The following is a 23,323-nucleotide window of genomic DNA, read 5'->3' on the forward strand; positions in this document are numbered from 1 at the left end:
ATAAACTTTTAAATAAAATATGAACAGGTAAATGCTGGGGCTGAAAATTCTTCACTGGACTCTAGAGTATGAAAAGCTTTTAGCTTACAATGCCATTTTCCCAAGTCAAGAAATCCTATCTATAAAATTAAAACAAAGGCTTAATGTATTCTTTACTGTAAAATTCTATCAATAATCACCACAAGCACAGTCTTATACTTTATTCTAAAAAGAGATATCAAAGTTCCTACCATATTTGTGTCAAAAAACAAAATAAAAGGGGGCAGCTAGGTGGCACAGTGGATAGAGCACCAGCCCTGAATTGAGGAGGACCCGAGTTCAAATCAAAACTTAACACTTCCTAGCTGTGTGACCCTGGGTAAGTTACTTAACCCCAATAACCTCAGCAAAAAATAAATAAATAAAATAAAATAAAACATTTTACCTGAAGCATCAGATGAAGATTAGTCACTTTCTGTGCAGACCAGCCAGAATTGTCATCACCAACCTCAAACCAAGGTTTCATACGCTGAATGTATGAACCTTCTTTGAAAAAATTCTGATTGGAATTATTGTTCTTTAACAAATTTTGAAGCAGGAGAAGACAATCTTCAACTACTATACCTGAAAAGACAAACTTGTTAAAGTTAAGACCTGAAAGAAAATTCTGAAGCATTTTTGCCTGCAAACACTATCAGGCAGATATTGAGCTGTACTATCATTTTGTTTATGACATCATCTAAGTTTTCTCTTCCTTTTTCCTATTCATCAAACCTATTATAAACTTTAATATGGCAACATTTTACAAAATAATACCCTACTTGTTAAGGGGAAGAGGTGGCTGGCACCATATAAATTACTTAATAGGACAAAGATGGTAACAAGTGGGAGTTTCCCCACTTGAGATATGAAATAGAATTGCAAGTTCCATATTATTAGGAACTAAAATGGAAAAGAAAAATTTCCATCCTTTCATTGTTCACAGTTCTATAAAATGAATTTTTTTCTCAATGCTATTTCCAAAACATTTAACCAGTAAATGTTATAATAATATTCAGTTATTCTGAATATTTTTAAAAAGCTCACCCTCTCACCTTACCTTTTTTAGTGTGCTACTATATTAGTCTTTATGATCCTGTGAACCATTTTCATGTCAATACTGTCCATGGGATTTTCTTAGTAGACACTGGATTAGTTTGCCATTTCCTTCTCCAGTGAATTAAGAGTTAAAACACCTTGCCCATAGTCACACAGCTAGCATTTGAGTTCAAATTTGAACTGGACCTGTGCCTGCCTGAGCCTTGTTTAATGACCTACCTAGCTGCTGTTATTACATATGGCACTTTTATTAACAAATACTCTATTTATTAACATATCTTTTTTTATTTATTTATCATTATATTTATTTATTAGCATATTAACATTACTTTTTTTAGCCTCTATTCACCAGCCCCTAGAACAACAAGCAATATATTTTTCTACAATGGATATAGCATTTTATATTAAAAGAGAAAAAGGAAGTACAAACCTAGCTTCTAATATGACTTAAAGTACATGCATTCATCTTTTATATTATTTATATGTATATATGTACATATATATATATATATTTTTCATTTCTAATAACTATTTATATTTCATACCAAATCTAAAAAGGTGACAAGACTTCAGATTTAACTTGTTCCTACCATACCTCCATCACTGTTTCCCTCCTCTGTGATGATGTCCAGTAACCTCTCAAAAGCATTTTCAAAAGCAACAATTTTCTGAATTGCTGCATTGCTTCTTGTCAATGCCTGCAGTAATAAGACACCCTAGTAGGGAATAGGGAAAAGAGTGGTTAATGGCTTAAGTTATTAATAGGAAATGAGAATAACATTATACCAGAGCTGGAAGAGGTCTCAGAAATCATTTAGTCTAATGTCCTCATTTTAAAAGACAAGGAAAATGAGGACCAGAGAGATTATCAGGCCTTTAAATAAAGTTTATACATCTATTTATAAGCAATAAAAGGTAATTTCATGGAAAGCCATATTGTATTTCAAACTATATGTTAACAGAAAAAAAGTTTTATACATAAAAACATAAAAATTAAGGACCTGCCTACATGATTATAGTGTGAGCAATATCATGAGACTAAGTTAATGACTGTATGTCACCAGCAGTGTGCCCACGTGATCCGTGTGTAGTCCTATTAGTCCACAGTAGACTAGTATCTTCATCACAGTTTAGGAAAGATGTTAATAAGCTGTAACAGCTTCAGAGGAGGGGAACCAGCAAAATAAAGGGGCTCAAGTTCATACCCTAGCAAGGGAAGGAACTGGAACTATTCGTTCTGAAGAAAAAAATTTAGGAGGAACATAAGAACTGTCTTTAAATATTTTAGGAGTTTCCAAATGGAAGCGGCATCAAGTAAGTGCTGCTTAGAGGTTTGTTTTGATAGAATTTAATAAATAATACAAAGAATCTACTTATCTTGCCAATAACCTGCTTGATATTATCCATAGAAAATAAGGCAAAATTACTAAGAAGAAATGAATCACAGAGGGCAGAGATAAAAGCAATGGGTGAAAGTTGCAAATAAAAAAATTTAAACCTAATGCAACAAGTAGTAAAATCAAAAAACTGAATGGGCTGTCTCAGGCATTATCAAGATGCCCCTCACTTTAAGCAAAGGCCACTGTCAAATAAGATGCAAAGTTGGCCACTGAAATTCCTTATGTCAACTCCAACAATCTGTTATAACCCCGACCTAGTCATTAATTAGCTGAATCATTTATTCTCTCTGGGCCACAGTTTTCTCTTTATAAAATAAACAGGCAGACAAGATGGCCTAAATCCCTTGAGGTTTTAAAAATTCTCTAACTTACACACACATACACACACACACACACACAAAGAACATTATTTGGTAATACCAAATAATGACAAGGAAAACCATTCAAGAGTCTTTACATTAGTGTATATAATGAAAAACAAGTCTTATATGTAAATCATTGAAGGTATACTAGACAGTGACTATATTTTTAAGCAAATTATGCTAATTGTTCAAAATCAAATCAGTAAAATATTCAGCCTTAATAAGTAAGTTCAACTATATATATTCCAATGGCCTAAATTAGAGCATGTCAAAATCTGTATGACTCTCAGAACTCTAAATCAGGGCAAAACCCCTATATTGAGAATCTTGATCTTCAATATCTACAGGGCCCTCCTTTTTGTGGGGAAAGGAATGGACATAACACTATACTGGCATTATTTCTCAGAAAGAAGCAGGGCTTCTTAAACTTTTTCTACTCACAACCCTTTTTTGCCTGAGAAATTTTTATACCACCACAACTCAAATCTGAGCCAAGGTGTTTCTGGCATTATTTGTGCTTGCACAAAATGTACAAAATGCACGGGCTTTACGTTCACAACCAAAGGTTGCAGAGAAATCGCATGATGCAACACAAAACAAGCATTGCCAGAATCATTTTGGAATCATTATGCATTTAATTTTAAATTAATTTTTGTTCACTGAATTCAGAAACCTTTTACTGTTGCCAAATTTCTCGTGATCCTCTCATTCAGTTACGTGACCTAAATGGCAGGGACAGAGAGCCTTTTTTCTGCCAAGGGCCATTTGAATATTTTTAACATCAATTGCAGGCCATACCAAGTAACTGACTACTAGAACTCAAGCAGTAGGAGATGGTTCTACTTAGCTTTCAGCTCATCTTTGCCTGTGGTTGATTGTGCAAAGGGAGGGTTCCCCACATTTGCCATATGGGATTTGTAATACACAGTTTAAGAAGCTTTGCTATACAGAACTATATGGCAATAAATATTCTGATTAAAATAAATATCTGTATAAAAAGGAATCAAAGAAACAATACTGTTCTATATTATCCTTTATGGAACTAAAACAAAAACCAAAAACCAGATGATCATTCTCTCCTATTGAATTCATACAAAATTGCAAAGCAAGTTCAGAAGCTTTCAGGTTCCTGAATTGTTTTTTTAAATGCTATCAAGAAGAAAAAGTTTATAATAAAAAAAAATAAAATAAAATAAAAAAATAAAAAAAAAAAAGAAGAAGAAGAAGAAGAAGAAGAAGAAAAAGTTTAACAACCTCAGCCTCCTAGATCCTTGCTTACTTACATCATTACGTATAACTTCCCTGGAATCAGCAAGCAAATCCATTAATCTTGAAACACCTAGAATAAGCAAATTATGTGATTTGTAGTGCCAAAAATATGTCTTAAAAAGTGAAACAAAGTATCAAAAGTGAACCCACCTTTACAGTACCATTTTCAAACATGTTTATAATCTGAAATTATGTGAGTGTCTTACCCATAGGACTGACAAGAATAATCTGCTGCACCTGTGGCCCCTGTTGTTTTAAAAGTGTGGTAAGAAGCTTCACTCCAGGCCAACGAACATGGAAATCAAACTCCTGCAATGTAGAATATAAAATATTTATATGTACTTTTAGACAAGAAAAAATGTTTTAAATTGATCATAGTATATAAAAATATGGTACTTAAAATATCTTTCAACAAATTTTCAAAAACTGATTTGAGAGTCGAAGGACATTGATAAAGGGACACAGAGCACTAACTGAAATTGGCAATTTATTACTGACTAGATAAAAAAAGAACTGTAGAAGTGAGATAAATAGCAGAAAATATTTCTAGAAATGGTATATCTTAAGATCAACATGCTTGAACTGTTCAATTATTGTTCAGATATAAAATTTTACAATCTCTTTTAATATAATGGTTAAATTTATGTAGAAAACATTTCACAAAGTCTAATACATTAACACTTATGTCAATGTTTTGCTTCCTTTTCCAAAGTAGGTTGTAATGTCTGGTAATTTACTAAGGAATACTTTCATTCCTAGAATCCAGAGTGGAATTCTTCTATGGGGATAGGGAGAGGAGCCAGTCTTCCATCTTCCCTATTTTTCCATTTGAATTTTCCTTTACCCTATTTTCTTTCCTGATTTCTGTCACATTATTCCACAAAGAGGGTAGTGAATGGAAAGTCTTCCCAATTGTTAGTATGAAAATCCTGCTCTATAAGATAACAAAATTCTAGGAAAATGACAGAATAAGGTCTCCTAGGGACAGACTCCTCCACTAGAGAAAAAAAGACATAAGAAAACAAAACCTAAATTCAAAGAGCTCACTGACAAGAAGAATGGGAGAATATCCTAACAAGGTAATTTTCAGGCTCTAAGGGCTCTCTTCCTCATCCTCTGACTGCTGTAGTTTGGGCACGTTTTCTTTTCAGGCTACCAGGGAGATTACTCAACTTTTATATATGGCACCCCACTGTTTCCAGCTTTTTTCCCAACTCCCCAAGCCTACCAGACACTATGGTAAATCAAGTGATTGCTACACCTGGCTCCTGACTTTTGAGCTAAATCCAGGAAAGAGAAGGGAGAATCCTACCACTTGATCATTAGTCACACTACTCTGAGTCTCAAGAAGAAGAAAAAAGAGGTAATTGTAGATGAGGGTGACACCAGTGTAGAAGGGAAGAGATCAAAAAGTATTACTGATTACAAATAGTCATTATAGCAAGGAAGCAATCAAACATCAAAAATCAATAGTGTAGTAGGGAGGGGTTCCTCCAGGAAGAGATGTGAGAGCCTATCTCAGGTCTCTTGTGACTTTCTTACTGTGACTGAAAAGAGACTAATAGAAATGAACAACAGACTATTAGTTGAGTCTACTAGTCTCCCTGCAATGTCCCAATTGGCAATGACTGATAGAAATAGGAAATAACACAAAACAGGCAACAAGTGCTATGGAACGTGCACAAAATGTCAGGTTTTCTGAAGGGGAGAAACGAATAATAAGTATATATTTCAGTAAAAACACAAAAGAAAAATCACCAAGTATGAACTGGTCTATCCATTTTGGAAAGCAAGTATGCTAAAACAAAACACAAAACACACACACATACACACAACTCCCAAACAAAAATCAGTGGTTATAATGCCCTTACTGTTTCTGAGAGCTGAGATCCTACTAAGATCACTAGTAAAAGTCAAACAGAAATAAAAGTCAAAAAGACAGTAACCTCCCATCCCCCCAAATTTTCAACTGCCTTTTTTTTTTTCAGTAGCAAAAATATTAGAAACACGGTAGAAACTCATTAATTTGAGAAATGCTAAGCCTACTATGGTACCCAATGAACTGGAATATTATTTTCCTATAAGAAACTGGAAATACAAAGACAACAAAGAAACAAACAATTTAAATGAACTGATGTAAAGCTAAAAAGAAAGGACCAAAATGCAAAGAAGTAAATAGCAGTAACCTTGGAAGGGCACTACAGTGGGATAGCTTTGAGAGTAATATTGAATTTATTGTATCAGGAATTCAAACTATTTGTGGTTTCATAATTTTACTCTACTCTGCATACAAAAATGCTAGTTTTAGTCTATTTCAAATAAAAAATTTAATAAAGTTGGGTGAGTCAATATTCAGAAAGTTATTAATCATGTTTATTTTTAACCATAGAAAACGAGGAAATCACTGTCTTGATTTAGGAAAAGAAAAAAACAAACAAACAAGTATAGAGGGCCACAGATAGTAGGGGAATTCTGGGGGAGGTATAAGACCCTTCAGCCCAGAGGGAACCTGATAACAATGTCTGGTTTGGCTCTCCATTTCCCCTAAGGGTTCTCCATCTTCCTGAGAAGTCAGGAGGCAATGACAACCTGTGTTGTAATTAAAGCAGAGTGATACCAAGTGGCAAAGAGTCATCTACAAATAATAGCAAGTTGTTTGTGTGGTCCAGCATGTGTAGTGTTGCTTTGGATACATAAGGGTATATAAGGGTGAGAGGATTTGGAAGAAACGGACTCCATGTTTGACCACCCATGTGAGTCTCGCCTCATCACTCCTCCTCTAAGACCAAGGATTCAGGCTAGTACCAAGATCCTCCAGAGAGCTAATCTGGACGCATTTGGCACCCCAAAAGTGGGGCCTTAGAAGATACATAACAAACAAGGATAACAAGAAATAATAAAAACAAACTGAAGGTTAAGTGCTATATGTAATGTAATTTCTTCATCTATTGAGATGATCATATGATTTCTGTTAGTTTGGTTATTGAGATAGTCAATTATGCTAATAGTTTTCCTAATATTGAACCAGCCCCACATTCCTGGTATAAATCCTACTTGGTCATAGTGTATTATGCTGGGGATGACTTTCTGTAATCTCTTTGCTAGTATTTTATTCAAGATTTTTGCATCAATATTCATTGGGAAAATTGGTCTGTAGTTTCTTTCTCTGTTTTCATCCTATCTGTTTTAGGTATCAGTACCCTATGTCATAAAAAGAATTGGTAGAAGTCCTTGAGAAAAAGAAAAAGAAAAAGAAAAAGAAAAAGAAAAAGAAAAAGAAAAAGAAAAAGAAAAAGAAAAAGAAAAAGAAAAAGAAACCTGAGTGACTGGGAAGACTGTAGCAGAGTGACATAGAAACTAAAAAGAGATGGAAATTTTGATTTGAGGCATCCTATTTAAGATGCCAAAGGAGAGTTGGTACATGGAACCGGGGCTCAGCAGAGAGAACATAGTGGCAGGATTTCTAGTAGAAGAATCAATGATGCAGAACATAGAGTGCCAAGCCTGAATTTAGAAAAACTCAGCTTTCTAAATTCAAATTCAGCCTCAGACACTTACTAGCTATGTGGCCCAGGGCAAATCACTTAACCTAGTTTGCCTCAGTTTTCTCATCCTTAAAATGGGCTGGAGAAAGAAATGGCAAACCACTCCACTATCTTTGCCAAGAAAACCCCAAACAGGGTCATGAAGAGTCAGACATGAATGGGACAAGTAAAGATTTCTTAGAGCCTATAGGGTAAAGTAGATCAGACCCTAGACCTAAGTTTCAGTTTCTGCTTATGCCAAATAAGGAGACCTTGATGTATATTGGTCAATAGTCCCTTCCATGTTCCTAAAGAATTCAGTCTAACCAATGAAATTTTAAAATTAACAAGTTAACGGGGATGGGGGGGAGAGAAGAGAAGCCTGCAGCTTTTTGGCTATATAATCCAGCTTCTGCTTCTGTACTGGGCCACACCCTGCCTCCTGAGTGTGCTGGCCCATTTCTTGTAAGAACCAAATAAAGGCTTTCTGTTTATCTGTAGACACCGCTGAAAAGGCAATTTGGATAAGGAAGTTCCAGCACCCCATCCCACACAGACACAATTGAAATAGTTGAGTAACAACATAAGTATCACAAAAACCTATGAGGAGATAATATACATGCAAAATAAAATGGATAGTCAAAGACTTGGCCTAAGTTAGTAAGGATAAGGAATGAGAAAACGCCATTAAATGTGAGAATTGTGAAAATTAAATATTGATCCTGTATTTAATATTTTTATTTTAATCTGTAATTGATTCTGTTCTGCAAACACATTCTATATATTTTTTTGTCTCTGAGTATAAAAGTTCACAAGTTCATCCATTTCCCAGTTAGATGCTGAAGTTTATTAAGATTAGTTACTTAAAAAAAATCTTTACGCTTAGTTTAAAAGTTCAATGCTCTCATAAAACACTTTAACTGAAAGGAAATGTTATCTTAACACCAATGCAAATCCCTTTGTGCTCCTCAGAAACTGTCATCTTGTGCACTTCTTGAAAACAGACAAGCTGACCTTGCAGCATCTTTGTCTCATCAGTGTCCCGTTAAAAGTAGTCTTTGATCTCATTCCCTGATCCCTGGTCCACTAAGCAATGGTCTTGCGACTAGGTCGCATAAATCTATAAAACATCTTTTTAAGGCAGAGAGGGAATGGTCCTAATCCCATGAATGTGAGTGTGAAACTTTTCTCAACGTAACCAATCATGATTTTTTATCTCCTGATGTTGGCAAGTCCTTAACCAATGGTGTATGATTTCCTCTATTTTATTCTTTGCTCTATACTTAGAAAAAGGCTCTGCAACTTCGCCTCTTTATCTCTAGCTAAACTGAGACAGGCCATTAGACCTGTGTTATGAGCAGGTAGTACCCTTCAGAATTAGCTATTAATACTGCTCAGAGAAAACATACCTCTGTCTATTTGTGTTAAATTTCACTTGTGACCCAGTCGTGATAACATTGGAGAAAGCAGTTTCATTTAATGATTCAGCATTAAGAAGTGAAAAAGGAGATAATAAGGGAAGACATTTCAGTATTTTAAGGTGAGGAAGGAGGGAGAGAAAGGAGCTTCAGTGTTTTTAGTAAAGTAGGAGGCAATTTTCTTAGCAGGGAGAATGTCAGGATATGGAGGCAAGGTACAATGGAGATTGGAGTACGGATTAAAAAGGTAAGGAACAGCTGCTAGGTTGAGAAAGAATTAATTGTTTGGGGAAGTATAAAAGGACTGCCTTGCTGCAGTAAGAGCCAGATGAAATTATTTAAAATAAATCTGTAGTGGATCTAATAAGCATAGTTTTGTGACTTTCTCCAATTCTGTTCAACAAGATATTCACTAACCAAATCCCCCCCAAAAAAGTTACTGTTTTAAAATAATAATGGAAAACTAAGAAATGAATATTTGTTTTCATTTAGCTAGGAAAAGAAAGGGACTTAAATGCATGAGGGATAAAGGAGTAGTCTATTTCTATTTGTTATTTGATTTTCTATTTTAATACTAGCAGCAATTGTATTTATTAATACCTCAAAGGACCAAGTTGGGTCAACTGACAATGTGCATTTTTAAAAAATCCATAAAGCAAAGAAAATAATGATATAGGATGAAAATGTTTATTTCACAGTAAAATTTTATTTATTGCATCAGTTATCACACCTGTTCTTCTATTGTTAAAAGTCTCACAACAAATGAGAATAAGAACACATCAATGGGCCAAAGAATCTAAAGGTGTTTTTTTTGTTTGTTTTGTTTTGTTTTGTTTTTAATTCTGTTAATTGGGACATGACTAACCTGAACAAAAATTAACTATGTGAAACCATAAATATGATCAGTGTATCTTGGTTTGATTTTTAATTTTTTTTCTAAAGAGTAAAATCAAGACCATAGTAGGTATAAGAAAGGAGCATCTCCGGAAGAAAAATCTTATTAGTAATTCAACATTACAAACACCCAGGTAGGGTGTCTACTTAGCTATGGAGAAAAAGAAATGAAATGAGAATTCTATATAACAACTAGTCAGGACTCAAGACAAGAGGTAAACAAATCTCAAGTCTTAATTTTTCCCTTGGGATTTTAAGAATACAGAACAGAAAATTGAGAGGAAGAACAAAGAAAAAACCGTGCCATCAGAGGAAAACAACAGTATGACCCCTCAGCCATGGAAGGCAGTGGGCCAAGTCTCTCAGCCAACTACGGAGGGGGGTTGAACGCTTCAGAAGAGCAGATCTGAAACCTGATACTAAGTTTATGATATACTTCACACTGTACCTTAATTTCTTTATCTAAAACTATCATGTCTGAGAATAAATCCTGAAGAAAACTAGGAGTAAGAAATAAGTAAGGGCATGGAAGAAGGTGCCTGGGATTCAAAAAAGGCAACAGGAAGAGAAAGGGGAGACATAAGTGTAGATTCAGATTTGCATAAACAAAAGCATGGAATATTGTATTTAATTTATACTTTAACATATTTAATATGTATTGGTCAACCTGCCATGGGGGTAGGGGTGTAGAGGGGAAGGAGGGGAAAAATTGGAACAAAATGTTTTGCAATTGTCAGTGCTGTAAAATTACCCATGCATAATCTGGTAAATAAAAACTATAATTAATTAAAAAAAAAAAAAAAAAAAAAAGCATGGAGAGTAAGTACTAATTTAAGAGAGGAGGGAAACTTACTATTCAGACATATTCCAGTAGCTGATCAAAGACACAAACTTCAACAGTTGTAACTTTAAATGTAAAAGGATTAAATTTACCAATAAAAGACATAGAAGAATAGATAAGAAAATAAAATATTACAATTTGCTGTTAACAAGAAACACATTTAAAATATACAGAAAGGAAAAGATGGATCAAGATTGTACTTCTTGTGATTTTAAAAATGCAAATATTAAGATAAGAAGAATATAGGTATGATTGGAAAGGACCTTGGGAACCATCTAATCCAACCCTCTCATTTTTAAAGGGGAAGAAACTGAAGTTCAAGGAAAGTTAAATGCTTGACCACAAACACACACAGGGAGTGTCAGAAACATGATAAGCAACAATGGACTTCAAATAATGCAGTAACAACTGACAGACCAGAGACAGAAGAACTACATTATGTAGAGTGGCACCATAGACATTGATAAAATGTTAAATGTGTATATATCAAATGACATTGCCTCTAAATTCCCCCAAATTAAAATGAATAAGGTGTTGACTCACCTCTAAGAGGGATAAAAGGAGTGTAACATTTTCTTGCTGTTTAATGAAAATTTCTGTAAATTGGCCTCCCAAATCATCACTCTGTTTTGAAGAATTGTCTTCTGTAATATTCAAATAAAAAAATACTTCAGTATGGTGCTAAATTATCTTAAAGCTTTTTTTTTTATTCAGCAATTAAAAGTATTACACATCTGGTATTGTAATTATGAAAAATATAATTCCATTAAATAAGTGTCCAGTCTTTCAATCATAGTACTTCCACAAGCACAAATAACTTTTTTTGTTTAAAGTTCAGATTTAATTTTCATTCAATATGCACTCTTCAGGTTTCCTTAAACACTTCTACCTGCTAAGAAAACATTTAAGTCCATATTCTTTGACCCAGAGATTCTACTATTAAGCATACTACCCAAAAAGATAAAAATCACAAAGAAAGGCTTCATACACATCAAAATATTTATAGCAAACTTTTTATACCAACAAAGTTAGATATCCAGTGCGTAGGAAATGACCATACCAAACTGAACTAGGCATGAAATATTACTATGCTGTTAAAAAAACAAAACAATATAAAGTCCTTAAAGCAATAAGGGAAGAATTATAAGAACCAATGAAAAATAAAATAAACAGTTCCAGGAAATGAATATATGCAATAACTATACAATATAAAAATTTAAAACAAACAACAACCACCACAAAAATCCCTGGAAACTGAAAGCTTTATAAAAACCAAGTCTGATCTCAAAGAAAGGAACACCTCTGCCCTTAAGTGCAGAGGCAGAAAAACATGGTTATGGAACAGTGCGTATAGTTCAGATTAGGTTATTGCTTTTTCCCCTCGGTTTTTAATTCTTTTTAACAAGGATAAGTGGAGTAGGGAGTCAGGAGGAAAGGGGAGATATATCTTGAAATGATACAAAACCAAAAGAAATCAATAAACACATTTTTAAGACTGTTGTTATGACTGGATATACCTCCTAATAACTCAGTCATTAAATGTCTAAGGGTTAAAAAGCAGATATATACCACCTCACTTGCACGCTTTAGGTTCCCTGATTTCCTTCAAGATTCAGCTCAAATTTCACCCCCTGCAGGCAGCCTTTCTGAGTGCTCCCACATGTTAATCTTTCCCCTTCAGAGGGCTTTTACATATACTTTAGAGCAGGACTTCTTAAACTTTTCCCATTTGCAATCCTTTTCACTTCAGAAACTTTCATGACCCCATACATATTAGAAAATAAAACAGGTATAAAAATCAATTACTGATAATGGATCATAATTTCACACCCCTCCCTAACCTTTCAGTTACAAGACTTCATAGAGGGTTGTGACCAACAGTTAGATATTGTGCTAAGCCTTGGGTATATAAGAAGAATCCCTACTCCCAAGGAACTTGTAATTTAATGTGGAGATACAGAAGCAAATAAAGAAGCTATATACAGGATAATTCGAAAATAATTTAAAAAGGAAGAACACTAGAATTAAGAGGAGTTGTGGAATGCTTCTCCCCCAGTAAAAGAAATATCTACAAAATACATCATAGAAAAATATCTATAAAATTCAGAAAAGAATAAATATCTATGGGAAATTTTAAAAAAAGAAGAAGAGGAGGAAGCTAGGGTCTAGAGATACTCTATTTTATAGATACCTAGAATACATGTTGTCTCTTTCCTTAAATGTACTCTCAAGGGTCATGACTGTCACTTTACCTTTCTTTGTACTCCCAGTCCTGGACTATAGAAAGGACCTGAAATCTTGTTGACTTCAATTCTGGCAATAAAAGTTATCTGTCAATTATCCATCAACTTTTCAAAAGTATGTTAATTTTATAGTATTCACTGTCTAATATTATCATTAAGAATACTACATTTAACTCTGCTTTCTTTGAGTAACTGTTTCTCTTCAAATATAAAAAAATCTTAGAATCATTGAAATAAGTCCTTTTAATTCAACTAACTGAAAGCCTTAGACTGAGAATAAAAAACATTATCAAAACCTATTCACTTTATCCCATTTTTCAACCTGCCATTTCAAATAAGATTATACTGGGGGGGTTTCCCCCACGTGTGACATTTAACATTAGCATGCTGCAAACATCCCTAAATTAGGGAAAATAATTATATGTAACTGATAACAGAACAGGTTCTTCAAAAAGAAAATAATAAGCAATAAGGGGGAGGAGAGGAACCACAGAAAAGATTATTAACTAAGTATTGTTTTGTACTGTTCATTTAGTACCTAAAAAACATGTTTATCTTGTTTTCTAGAAATTAAAACTAAGCACCAAAATGAAAGAAAATAGCTCATGACCAAATATGTGTTTAAAAATTTTTAATTCAAAAATAGTCTCTATAAAATTCCTTGCCTCCACCAAATTCAACTTTCTCAAAACCTTAAAAATTTTCCCCTCAAAAATAAAATAACTTTTCTTCTGAACACTAAAAAGTTTAAAAAAAAAAAAAACACAATAATACTCTATGTTCCATTATTTAGACTAATACAAGGGGCCTGAGGATTATGTCATCAAAAAAGAGTGGGCAATCCAACAATGTTTATTTTTGATGGTTTTTTTTTTTTTTGGGGGGGGGAGCAATTGGGATTAAGTGACTTGCCCAGGTTTACATATCTGATAAGTGTCTGAAGCTGAATTTGAACTCAGAGGTCTTCCTGACTCTGGGGCTAGTCTTTTATTCACTGAGCCACCTGGCTGCCCCTATTTTTGATTTTCCATGATTTTTTAAAAATTTGCTTTTGAATAGTGGTGGTTTGATATGTCTCTATTAATGACTGAGAAGTTGTCCAATTTTCTCATCTGCTGTGGTTGCTTAAATCTTTCACACAACAGGCAAAAGAGCTGTTAAGATTTCAAAATGTTCTACAACATGCAAAGCAAGAATTAAAAGGCAAAATATAACTAATATTATTAGTAAGGAGATCAACTACTAAAAATAATGAATGTCCTAAGGTGCAAAAATTTATATATGCCATTATATGGATAGAGAGGAAGTACATGCTGGATTCATGAAGATCTGTGTCCATGAACTGCCTCTTGCACAAACTACCTATTCAGCCAAGAGTCAGAACTATTAGTACCCTTAGACATGCCTTACATGTAAACTACAGATCCAAATCAATGATATTTCCATATCAAGAAGCTTTCCACACAATGAAATGACAAGAGCCCAGAGCAATTGGTATCACAGACATCTAAGAAAGGAATCTCTGGAAGAGGAGGGAGGCATGGTGAGCAGTGTCAAATGCCATGGCTAAGCTAAGAGACAATAAATATACTGGGGAAAGGCCATCTGACTTAATAATAAAAACCTCGGAGAGAGTAGTTTAAATTTAAACATTAAGTATGGAAGCCAGATTTCAGAGGCTGACTTTTAAAGGGAAGAGTTGACGAGGATATGAAAGGGGGGATGGTGGAATCAGGTCAAGGTGAACAATTTTAGTGCCTTCCCCTTAGCTATTACTCTCAATTTATCCTGTCTCCCTCAGACTGGGAACTTCTGGAGAATAGACTGCCTTTCGTCTTTCTCTGTATCCTTACAGAGGATGTGATTAAGTGCACAAACAAAATGACTGACTTGGTTAAATGGGCTACTTCATTCTTTGCTACTGGAGCAAATGAAGAGAATAGGACAAGCTATTGAGGTATTTCAAATGTAAACTTGGAAAGAAAAAAGCATGTGAAGGAATGGTCTCTATTTTTTCAGTGAAATATAAGGTGAAAGACTTTGATGAAAAATGCGGGAGAGGTGGCCTGAAAAAATATATAATGGCTCATTTGGAAATGAGATTTCTATATTTTACATATTATCCAAACTATCACAGGATGATTTAGAAACTTTTTTTAAAATAAAAATTGAGCATAATAAGATTGTTAGATGGCTGCAAGAAAGAACTACCACTTTCAACTTCATTTAAAGAAAAAAAAGTAAAGTAAAGAGAAATAAAAGGATGAAAACAATGCTCTGCCTTTGCATGCTTAACTGAATTCCACCTGGAATGCTTCCATCAGAGACTGTAATCCCTTTCCTGTGAAGGGCGTCCAGCCACCCAAATTTGTAACCTTGGTGTCATCATGGCGTTTTATTCCCATTCATTCCATCAGTTGCCAAATCATGTCATTTTTTATGTATGTAACATTTCTTGCATGCACACCTTCCACTCTACTCACACAGCCATCTCCCTCGTACCATAACTTCTGATCTGGACTATTTCAGTACCTTCCTGATTGTTCTGCCCATCTCCAGCAATTTCTCATTCTAATTCATAACCAAACCTCTCTAATTCAGTGAACTTAAAACAGCTTTCCATTACTTCTAGCAAGAAATGTAATAACATCTTTTTAACATTTAAATGTCCTTACAACTTTCCTACATTTTCAGGCTTTCTATACATAATTTCCTTGACATGCTTTGTGATGCAGCCATGTTGGCCTATTTCCTGTTTTGTTCACCCAACCAACTCCTCTGTCATCTTTACATTGTCTGTGCTCTGCGCATGAAATGTCTGCCCTCTCCTCCTCCATTTTTTAGATCCCCTTGGTTTCCTTCGAGATCCAGGTTGAGTGTTACCTTCACCATGAAATGAAACTTTTCCATATCCTACTAGCTCTTAGTGCCCTTCCTCCTCTCAAAGTACATTTTATTTAACTTTATATTTACTTGCCAACTCAGTGGATAGAGCACTGGACTTGGAATCAGGAAAATTCATCTTCCAAATCTGGCCTTAGGCACTTACTAGCTGTGTGACCTTGGGCAAGTCACTTAACTGTTTGTCTTCGTTTCCTCACCTGAAAATGAGCTGAAGGAAATGATAGCATCTTTACCAAGTGACCCAACTAGAATCATGGAGAGTTGGACACAAGTGAAATGACTGAAGGATACCTTTTCAGAATTAAACTCAGCATACATGCACACACAGAGACTTACATTTGAGAAAAATTGCATTGGCACTTAGATGGAGGCTGAAGGGTGTACTTAGGGGAAAGGATAAGGTAAGGTTCTCTTTAGGCCAAGATGAATTTGAGAAGCCTATGGAACTCGATTTAAAATGCATTATAGAAAATTTGTGATTTGAGCCGGAAATTCAAGAGCAAGATTTGGTCTGGATACATCTGATACTTATCCAGAGATGATAAAGAAACCCATGAAAGATTACCAAGAGAGAATGTACAGAAAAAAGGTCCAGGACCCACTCTTGAATGACACTCAAAGTACAAAACGTGAATGAAAAATGAGAAGGAATAGGGAGTCTATTAGAAGAGAGAAGACAGGCCTAATGCCATTTGGTAACAGCTACTGTAAGTGAATGACTCGTCAGGTTACAAAGGCCTCAAGTGGCTGACAAGTAGAACAGAATACAAGTTGGGAGCCTGCACAAGGGTGAAAGGGCAGGAAGTGAGCTGTAGGAAAGAAGAGAAAGGTATAGATGGGAGATAGCAAGGGAAAGGAATGGTAAAGTTTTCTTAGGGAAAATCTCTGGTGGGAAGAAATGCATATCCACTTTATTTTAAATCAATTGTGCATCTCTCATGTCATTCTATTATCCTTTGTTGATTTCCTTCAGTACCTTTTTTTGCACCTCTCTTACCATTTGGCCAATTCTGTTTTTAAGTAGTTATTTTCTTCATAACTTTTTGTGTTTTTTTTCCTACCAAGCTGATAATCCCTTTTCATAGTTTTCTTGCATAGCTTTCATTTCACTTCCCAATTTTTCTTCTACTGATCTTAATTTTAAAAATCCTTTTTGTTCCCCCTTCAAAAATCTTTTTCTTTCGCTCTTCTAGGACTTCTTGTTGGGCTTTTGTCTAGTCTGCATTTTTAGGCTTTGCTTGTAGATGTTTTCCAAGTCATTTTCTTGCACTGAGCTAGTATGTTCAACTTTCCTGTCACTATGATACCTTTTTGTCGTCAGGTTTTTTTTTTGTTACTGCTGTTCATTTTACAACTTATTTCTTGACTTTGAACTTTATGTTAGGACACTTCTGGGAGGGCAGACTACCCTGACCTTTAGGCTTTAACATCCTTCTGCTATTTTTACAGCTCAATGGGAGAGATCTGGTCATTGTTCTTGCCTGCAATACAGTACTTACACAGTAGGGCTCTGGATCCCTTATGATTATAACTACTCTTTCTTTGCCCTAGAACCAGGAAAGAGACAACGTTGTTGCCAAACGATATCCAATTTTGTGTCCAATGTTACTGCAGAGATACTCTGGAATTTCTTTTTGACTAGGTGTTACACTCCCTTACTATTCCTAGGCAACATTCCTGGACTTAAATTATAAATATGACTCCTGGAGACTTTGTTGGCTTTTCTGCTCAGAATTCAGATTAGTACATTTTTCAAGTTGTTGTAGAGAGAGTGTGTTAGAAGAGCTCAGCAAAAATACTGGCTTTTCTCCAACTTGACTCCATTCCTTCTCTACTATCCTTTGGGAGTATGTAGCTCTCAATATGAAGACCACTGTTCTCCCTATCAAAAACTTTTTTTTGGATCCCAACTGTCATTTGCTCTGAGTTATTCATTTAGGTTTTATGGCATTCACAAACTTGGTAGGCAAGCCTGCTATGACCTTAGTGAAGAACAAAGCTAAGCAAAGTTCCAGTTTACCCTTCCAAGGTGACATAATCATTAATCCCTGAATTCTCCCAAGATATCTTGGGGTTTACTAGCTAGATTTCTTTCTTAAGGTATCAGGCCTTAAGCCAAAACCATTTAGATTCTCATTGACTGGTCACTAACAGGTCCCAGGCCAAGTCCCATTTGGTCACTGTTTGGGTCCAGATTGAAATGTGTATAGAAGTCATTTCTGCTTTGGCCAAAACACCTGTGGGATCCTCCCCTCCCAAATTTATTTAGTTTTTTTTGTTTTGTTTTGTTTTTTTTGGACTAGGTAAATGAGATTCAATTGCTACCTAACTTAGTCTTAATCACTGAATGTTGCCTTAGTCAAACTGAGATCTATTGGACATCTTAGCTTAAAAAGGCCAAGATTTCCCATTATTTTCAGAGTCATCTCCATTCATTCTGATCTGTATCTGGCTATTGGACCTAGATGGCTCTGGAGAGGAAAGTGAGGAAAGTGACCTTGCACAGCCCTCCCTCTCTTAAATATAATTCACTTGCAGGTCACTTGCAGGTTTACTTGCAGGTATTATCTCCCTCATGTCATGGTTGTTTTCGAGAATGAAGGACAAATAACAATAATAATTATTAATCACTAAAACTTTAGTTTAACCATTCAACTAGCCCCCATTTCTCTTTCTTTTCTACAAAATAACAATCAGAAACCAATTTTTTTTAACTTTTTTTTTTTTGCAATTGGAGTTAAGTGACTTGCCCAAGATCATAAAGCTAGGAAGTGCTAAGTGTCTGAGGCCAGATTTGAACTCAGATCTTCCTGACTTCAGGGCTCCTGCTCTATCCACTGTGCCTCCTAGCTGTCCCTAGAAACCATTTATTAAACACAATCTTATTGGTTAAGATAACGGGAAAAGATAATGATAAATGTTGGAGATGTAATCAAACGGGAAGTTAAGGCATAGTTGGTGGAGCTATGAAATGATCCAGTCATTCTAGAGAACAATTTGGAACTATGCCCAAAAGGCTATCAAACTGTGCATACCCTTTGACCCAGCAGTGTTACTACTGGGATTATATCCCAAAGAGATACTAAAGAAGGGAAAGGAACCTGTATGTGCAAGAATGTTTGTGGCAGCCCTCTTTGTAGTAGCCAGAAACTGAAAACTGAGTGGATGCTCATCAATTGGAGATTGGCTGAATAAATTGTGGTATATGAATGTTATGGAATATTATTGTTCTGTAAGAAATGATCAGCAGGCTGATTTCAGAGACTTACATGAACTGATGCTGAACAACAAGACTATATGATGATCAATTCTGATGGACATGACTCTCCTCAACAATGAGATGATTCAGGCCAGTTCCAGTGGTCTTGTGATGAAGAGAGCCAGAGAGAGCACTGTGGGAACTAAGTGTGGATCACAATATAGCATTTTTTGCTCTTTATATTGTTGTTTGTTTGCATTTTAATTTTTTTATTTCCTTTTTCATTTTTTCCCTTTTTGATCTGATTTTTTTTTGTGCAGCATAATTATGGAAATATGTATAGAAGAATTGCACATGTTTAACATACATTGGATTATCTGCTGTTTAGAGGAGGGGATGGGGAGAAGGGAGCAAAAAATTCACTTGGAACACAAAGCTTTTCAAGGATGAATGTTGAAAATTATTCATATGTTTTGAAAATTAAAAACTTTAATTAAAAAAAAAAAACAAAAACAATCAGCAGAATGATTTCAGAAAAGCCTGGAAAGATTTACATGAACTGATACTAAGTGAAATAACCAGAACCAGAACATTACACATAGTAACAGCAAAATTATGTGATGAGCAGGGGCAATTAGGTGGTGCAGTGGACAAAGCAACAGCCCTGAAGTCAGAAGGGCCTGCATTCAAATCTGACCTCAGACACTTAACACTTCCTAACAGAGTGACCCTGGGCAAGTCACTTAACCCCAATTGCATAAGGGGGGGAAAAAAAGATTATGTGATGATCAACTATGATAAGACTTAGTTCTTCTCAACAACATAATGATCCAAGACAATTCCAATAGACTTGGGATAGAAAATGCCATCTATACCCAGAAAGAGACTGAATGAGAATCAAAGCACACTATTTTCACTGATTTTTGTTTTTTCTTTTTCATGGTTTTTCTCTTTTGTTCTGATTTTTATTTTATAACATGACAAAATTAGAAATTTTAAAAATGATTAAACATATATAACTATTAGACTGCTTGTTATATAAGGAAGGGGAAGGGCAAAGAAGGGAAGGAGAAAAAAATTGGAACTCAAAATCTTACAAAAATGAATGTCAAAAACTATCTTTGCATGTAATTGGAAAAATAATAATAATAAAATACTTTTAATTAAAAGAAAAAAACTAAAACACTTTTCTTCCAGGTTCCATGCTACTTTAACTGAGACACTATATCAAACACTTTGCTTAAGTCAAGGTAAACACTATCTATGTTATTTCCCTGATGTACCAATTTGTAAACCTGTTAAGAAAGGAAACATGGTTTAGTCATGTATGACCTCATCTTGATAAAAGATACTTATGTACAGTCTCTAATAAAGTTTTCCTAAAAATCAGAGTTATCACTGCACTAAAGTTTATAGCCTATATTTCTTTCCTTTTTGAATAACTGGGGTAATATTTTTTTATTCTGCAGTCCTACAATACTCTTTTTGTTCTCCACCATATCCTGATCAAAGTTTTGAAGTCTTACAACATTATTTTCCTCTTACTATTTATTTTGTTCATTCTACAATTATTCTCCTGGTTCAGTTCATTTCTCTTTGCATTAGTTCAAGAAAGTCCTTCCAGGTTTTTCTCAATCCATAGTATTTGTTCATTCTTACAACATAACAACATTCCATTACATTCATATAGCACAATCTGTTCAGTCAAATTGGTAGCAAGAAATTGGAAACTGAATGGATGCTCATAAATTAGGGAATGACTGAACTAATGGGGTACCCACTGTTTCTAGATGTTTGCTACATCAAAAAGTGCTATTATCAATTAACATTCGTATGCCTTTTAGCTTAAAGACCACATAGTTGTACACTGAGTGAAAGAATTATATTGCTTTCTAGAATGGTTGGATCAAATTACAGCTCCACCAACAATACATTAATTTGCCTCTTCTTCCACAGTCCCTTTAATAATTATCATTTTCCTTTTTTTAATCATTTTTGCTCCTCTGATGAATTTCATAGAATCTCAGTAATTTTCATTTGCATTTATAATATTTGTGATTTGTGATAATGTGGCTGTTGATAATGTGCATTTCTTCATTTAAAAGCTACTAAGATTGGCTCCAGTTCTTATACATTTGTCTCAATTCCTTATGTATCTCAGACAACTCCCCAACAGTGATAGATAACATAATCTGTTATGGGGATCAGATTACCTAAGAATGAGCTCTCATTCCTCCTTAGCCAAGACACCAGAATCTAAGTTCTTTGAAAATAGGTTTTGTTTCATTTTTTAAATTTGGAACCTGAGAGCTTGCCTTAAAGATGTTTAATAAATATTTGTTGATTAATCGAATGAGGGTCTGAGTGTAATTTTATTTTATTCTTAGCCACCTTCAAGCTTTTTCCATATGAGTTGACATGAATCACAAGAATGAAATACTTAAATTCTCACATTGTACTTTCTCTAATCAGGGAGGCCCACATGGACCCAAACTCACTAAAGAAATAGCATCTAATTGTTACAAATGACAAAAAGATGTCTTCCTATAAATCTTCATTCAGTCCACCTATCTTAAGAGGTCTTTTTCTAAGATACCAGTGAGATACAATCCATCCATCACATAGCAATTTCTTCTTCATCTGGTTAGGTCATCTCCTCTTCTATTAGGCAATTCTTCATTGGTAATACAAAGGCCTCATACCTTTTCCACTGTCTTTTGGGCAAACTAGGACTTTAATTCCTTAGCAGTTGTATTCCATGACTGATTGGCACAGATCATTAACAGGGGGGAAAAAACGATTAAAAAGATAGTTTTTGTTTCAAAAAGGAATCATTAAAAATATCAAGTAATTTTTTGAGTGCAGTCAAGACTCTGAGTTTGTTCGAGACATACAATATAGCATATGAACAATGCTTTTTTTTTTTTTCTGTAAAAATAGGCTGAACTAATGGATCTCATTTAGAATATGGCACCTTTTCAAGGCTTGACTGATGCAATAACTATAACATCATCTACAAACAGGAGCATATGGGAAACCTTAAGAAATCTCTTCCACTTTTGTATTGGGTCCCATCCACACAATGGAAAACACCTTTAGCAATCATTCATCTTCATATTGTATACCTTGATTGATTTTTACCAATCAAAGGTTTGAACCTGAACACCTGGGTTTGAGCTTCTCTGTAATTTAATTATGTAAAATGCATTTTAAGTCACCTACACAAAAACTTATCAATGGGTGCGCTAAAAATCCCTGAGTTCAAGTAACCTATTTGCTGCTTATCTTTCTTAGTACTTCATTATTATTAGCATAAGTTTCTACACTATATGCTTTCATGCAAAATAGATCTTTGTCAAGGTGATTAATAATTTGTTGCCAGATAAGCAGAAGGCAGAACTTTATATTATTCCTTTTGAAGCTGTGCAGATGCTTCTGGATTCTATGTTCATGAAACACCTGTGGGCCAGGCACTGTTCTTGACACTAGAGTTAGAAAGAGAAAAAGAAAGAGTACTTCCTTGCCTTCAATAAGGGCTTACATTCTATTTGGGGAAACAACCTAAATAAATCTAAGTACATCTAAATAAAATACATACAAAATAATGTAGAAGGCAATTTAGGGGCAGAAAACAGAACAAAGGAAATAGAATATATATAAAAGTATGAGAAGTAACAGTAAGGCAGAGTGTAGCTGGACCACAAAACACATCCATGTCTGGAAAGCACCTGAAGGCACACTGTGAAAAATTTTTAAATGTCAAGCAGGAGTCTATTATTTTTTCCAAGAAACTAAGAGTCACTTTCTATATGAGATGGTACATATGAAGGGATTAAAATAGACAATCCTATACATTAGGAGATCACTTTGTCAACTATGTGAAAGATGGACTGGAGAAGAGGGAAACATGACTCAGGAAAATCAATTAGGAGATAGCAGCAATAGTCCAGATGAGAGGTGAAGTCCTGAATCAAGAGAGTGATAAGGGTAGAGAGATGTTGAGGTGGTCATCAAGACTTGGTAACTGATGAGATATGATGGAGCCAAGTATTCACTAAGGGCCTCCTACATGCCAGGCACTGTGCTAAGCACTGAGGATACAAAGAAAAGCAAACAAAACAACCTCCGGAATTCCCCCTCTCAAAGAGCTCTCAGTTTAATGGAGAAATAAGAAAGAGTGACACTGGCCTGA

General features: G+C 34.8%; 1 protein-coding gene across 2 annotated transcripts in view; it reads right to left on the minus strand.

Moving 5' to 3' along the window:
- Nucleotides 1-23,323, minus strand: part of USO1 (USO1 vesicle transport factor) — a 92,414-nt gene that overhangs the window by 43,998 nt on the left and 25,093 nt on the right. For both annotated transcript variants that reach the window (XM_074274209.1, XM_074274208.1), the window contains exons 5-9: nt 11,329-11,429; nt 4,315-4,417; nt 4,123-4,178; nt 1,673-1,793; nt 425-603 (exon numbers count right to left, since the gene is read on the minus strand). In XM_074274209.1, the coding sequence (XP_074130310.1) occupies nt 425-603; nt 1,673-1,793; nt 4,123-4,178; nt 4,315-4,417; nt 11,329-11,429 (560 nt within the window). The remainder of the gene's footprint in view (nt 1-424; nt 604-1,672; nt 1,794-4,122; nt 4,179-4,314; nt 4,418-11,328; nt 11,430-23,323) is intronic.

This window comes from Sminthopsis crassicaudata, chromosome 6, assembly GCF_048593235.1.
Source record: "Sminthopsis crassicaudata isolate SCR6 chromosome 6, ASM4859323v1, whole genome shotgun sequence".
Classification (NCBI taxonomy): domain Eukaryota; kingdom Metazoa; phylum Chordata; class Mammalia; order Dasyuromorphia; family Dasyuridae; genus Sminthopsis; species Sminthopsis crassicaudata.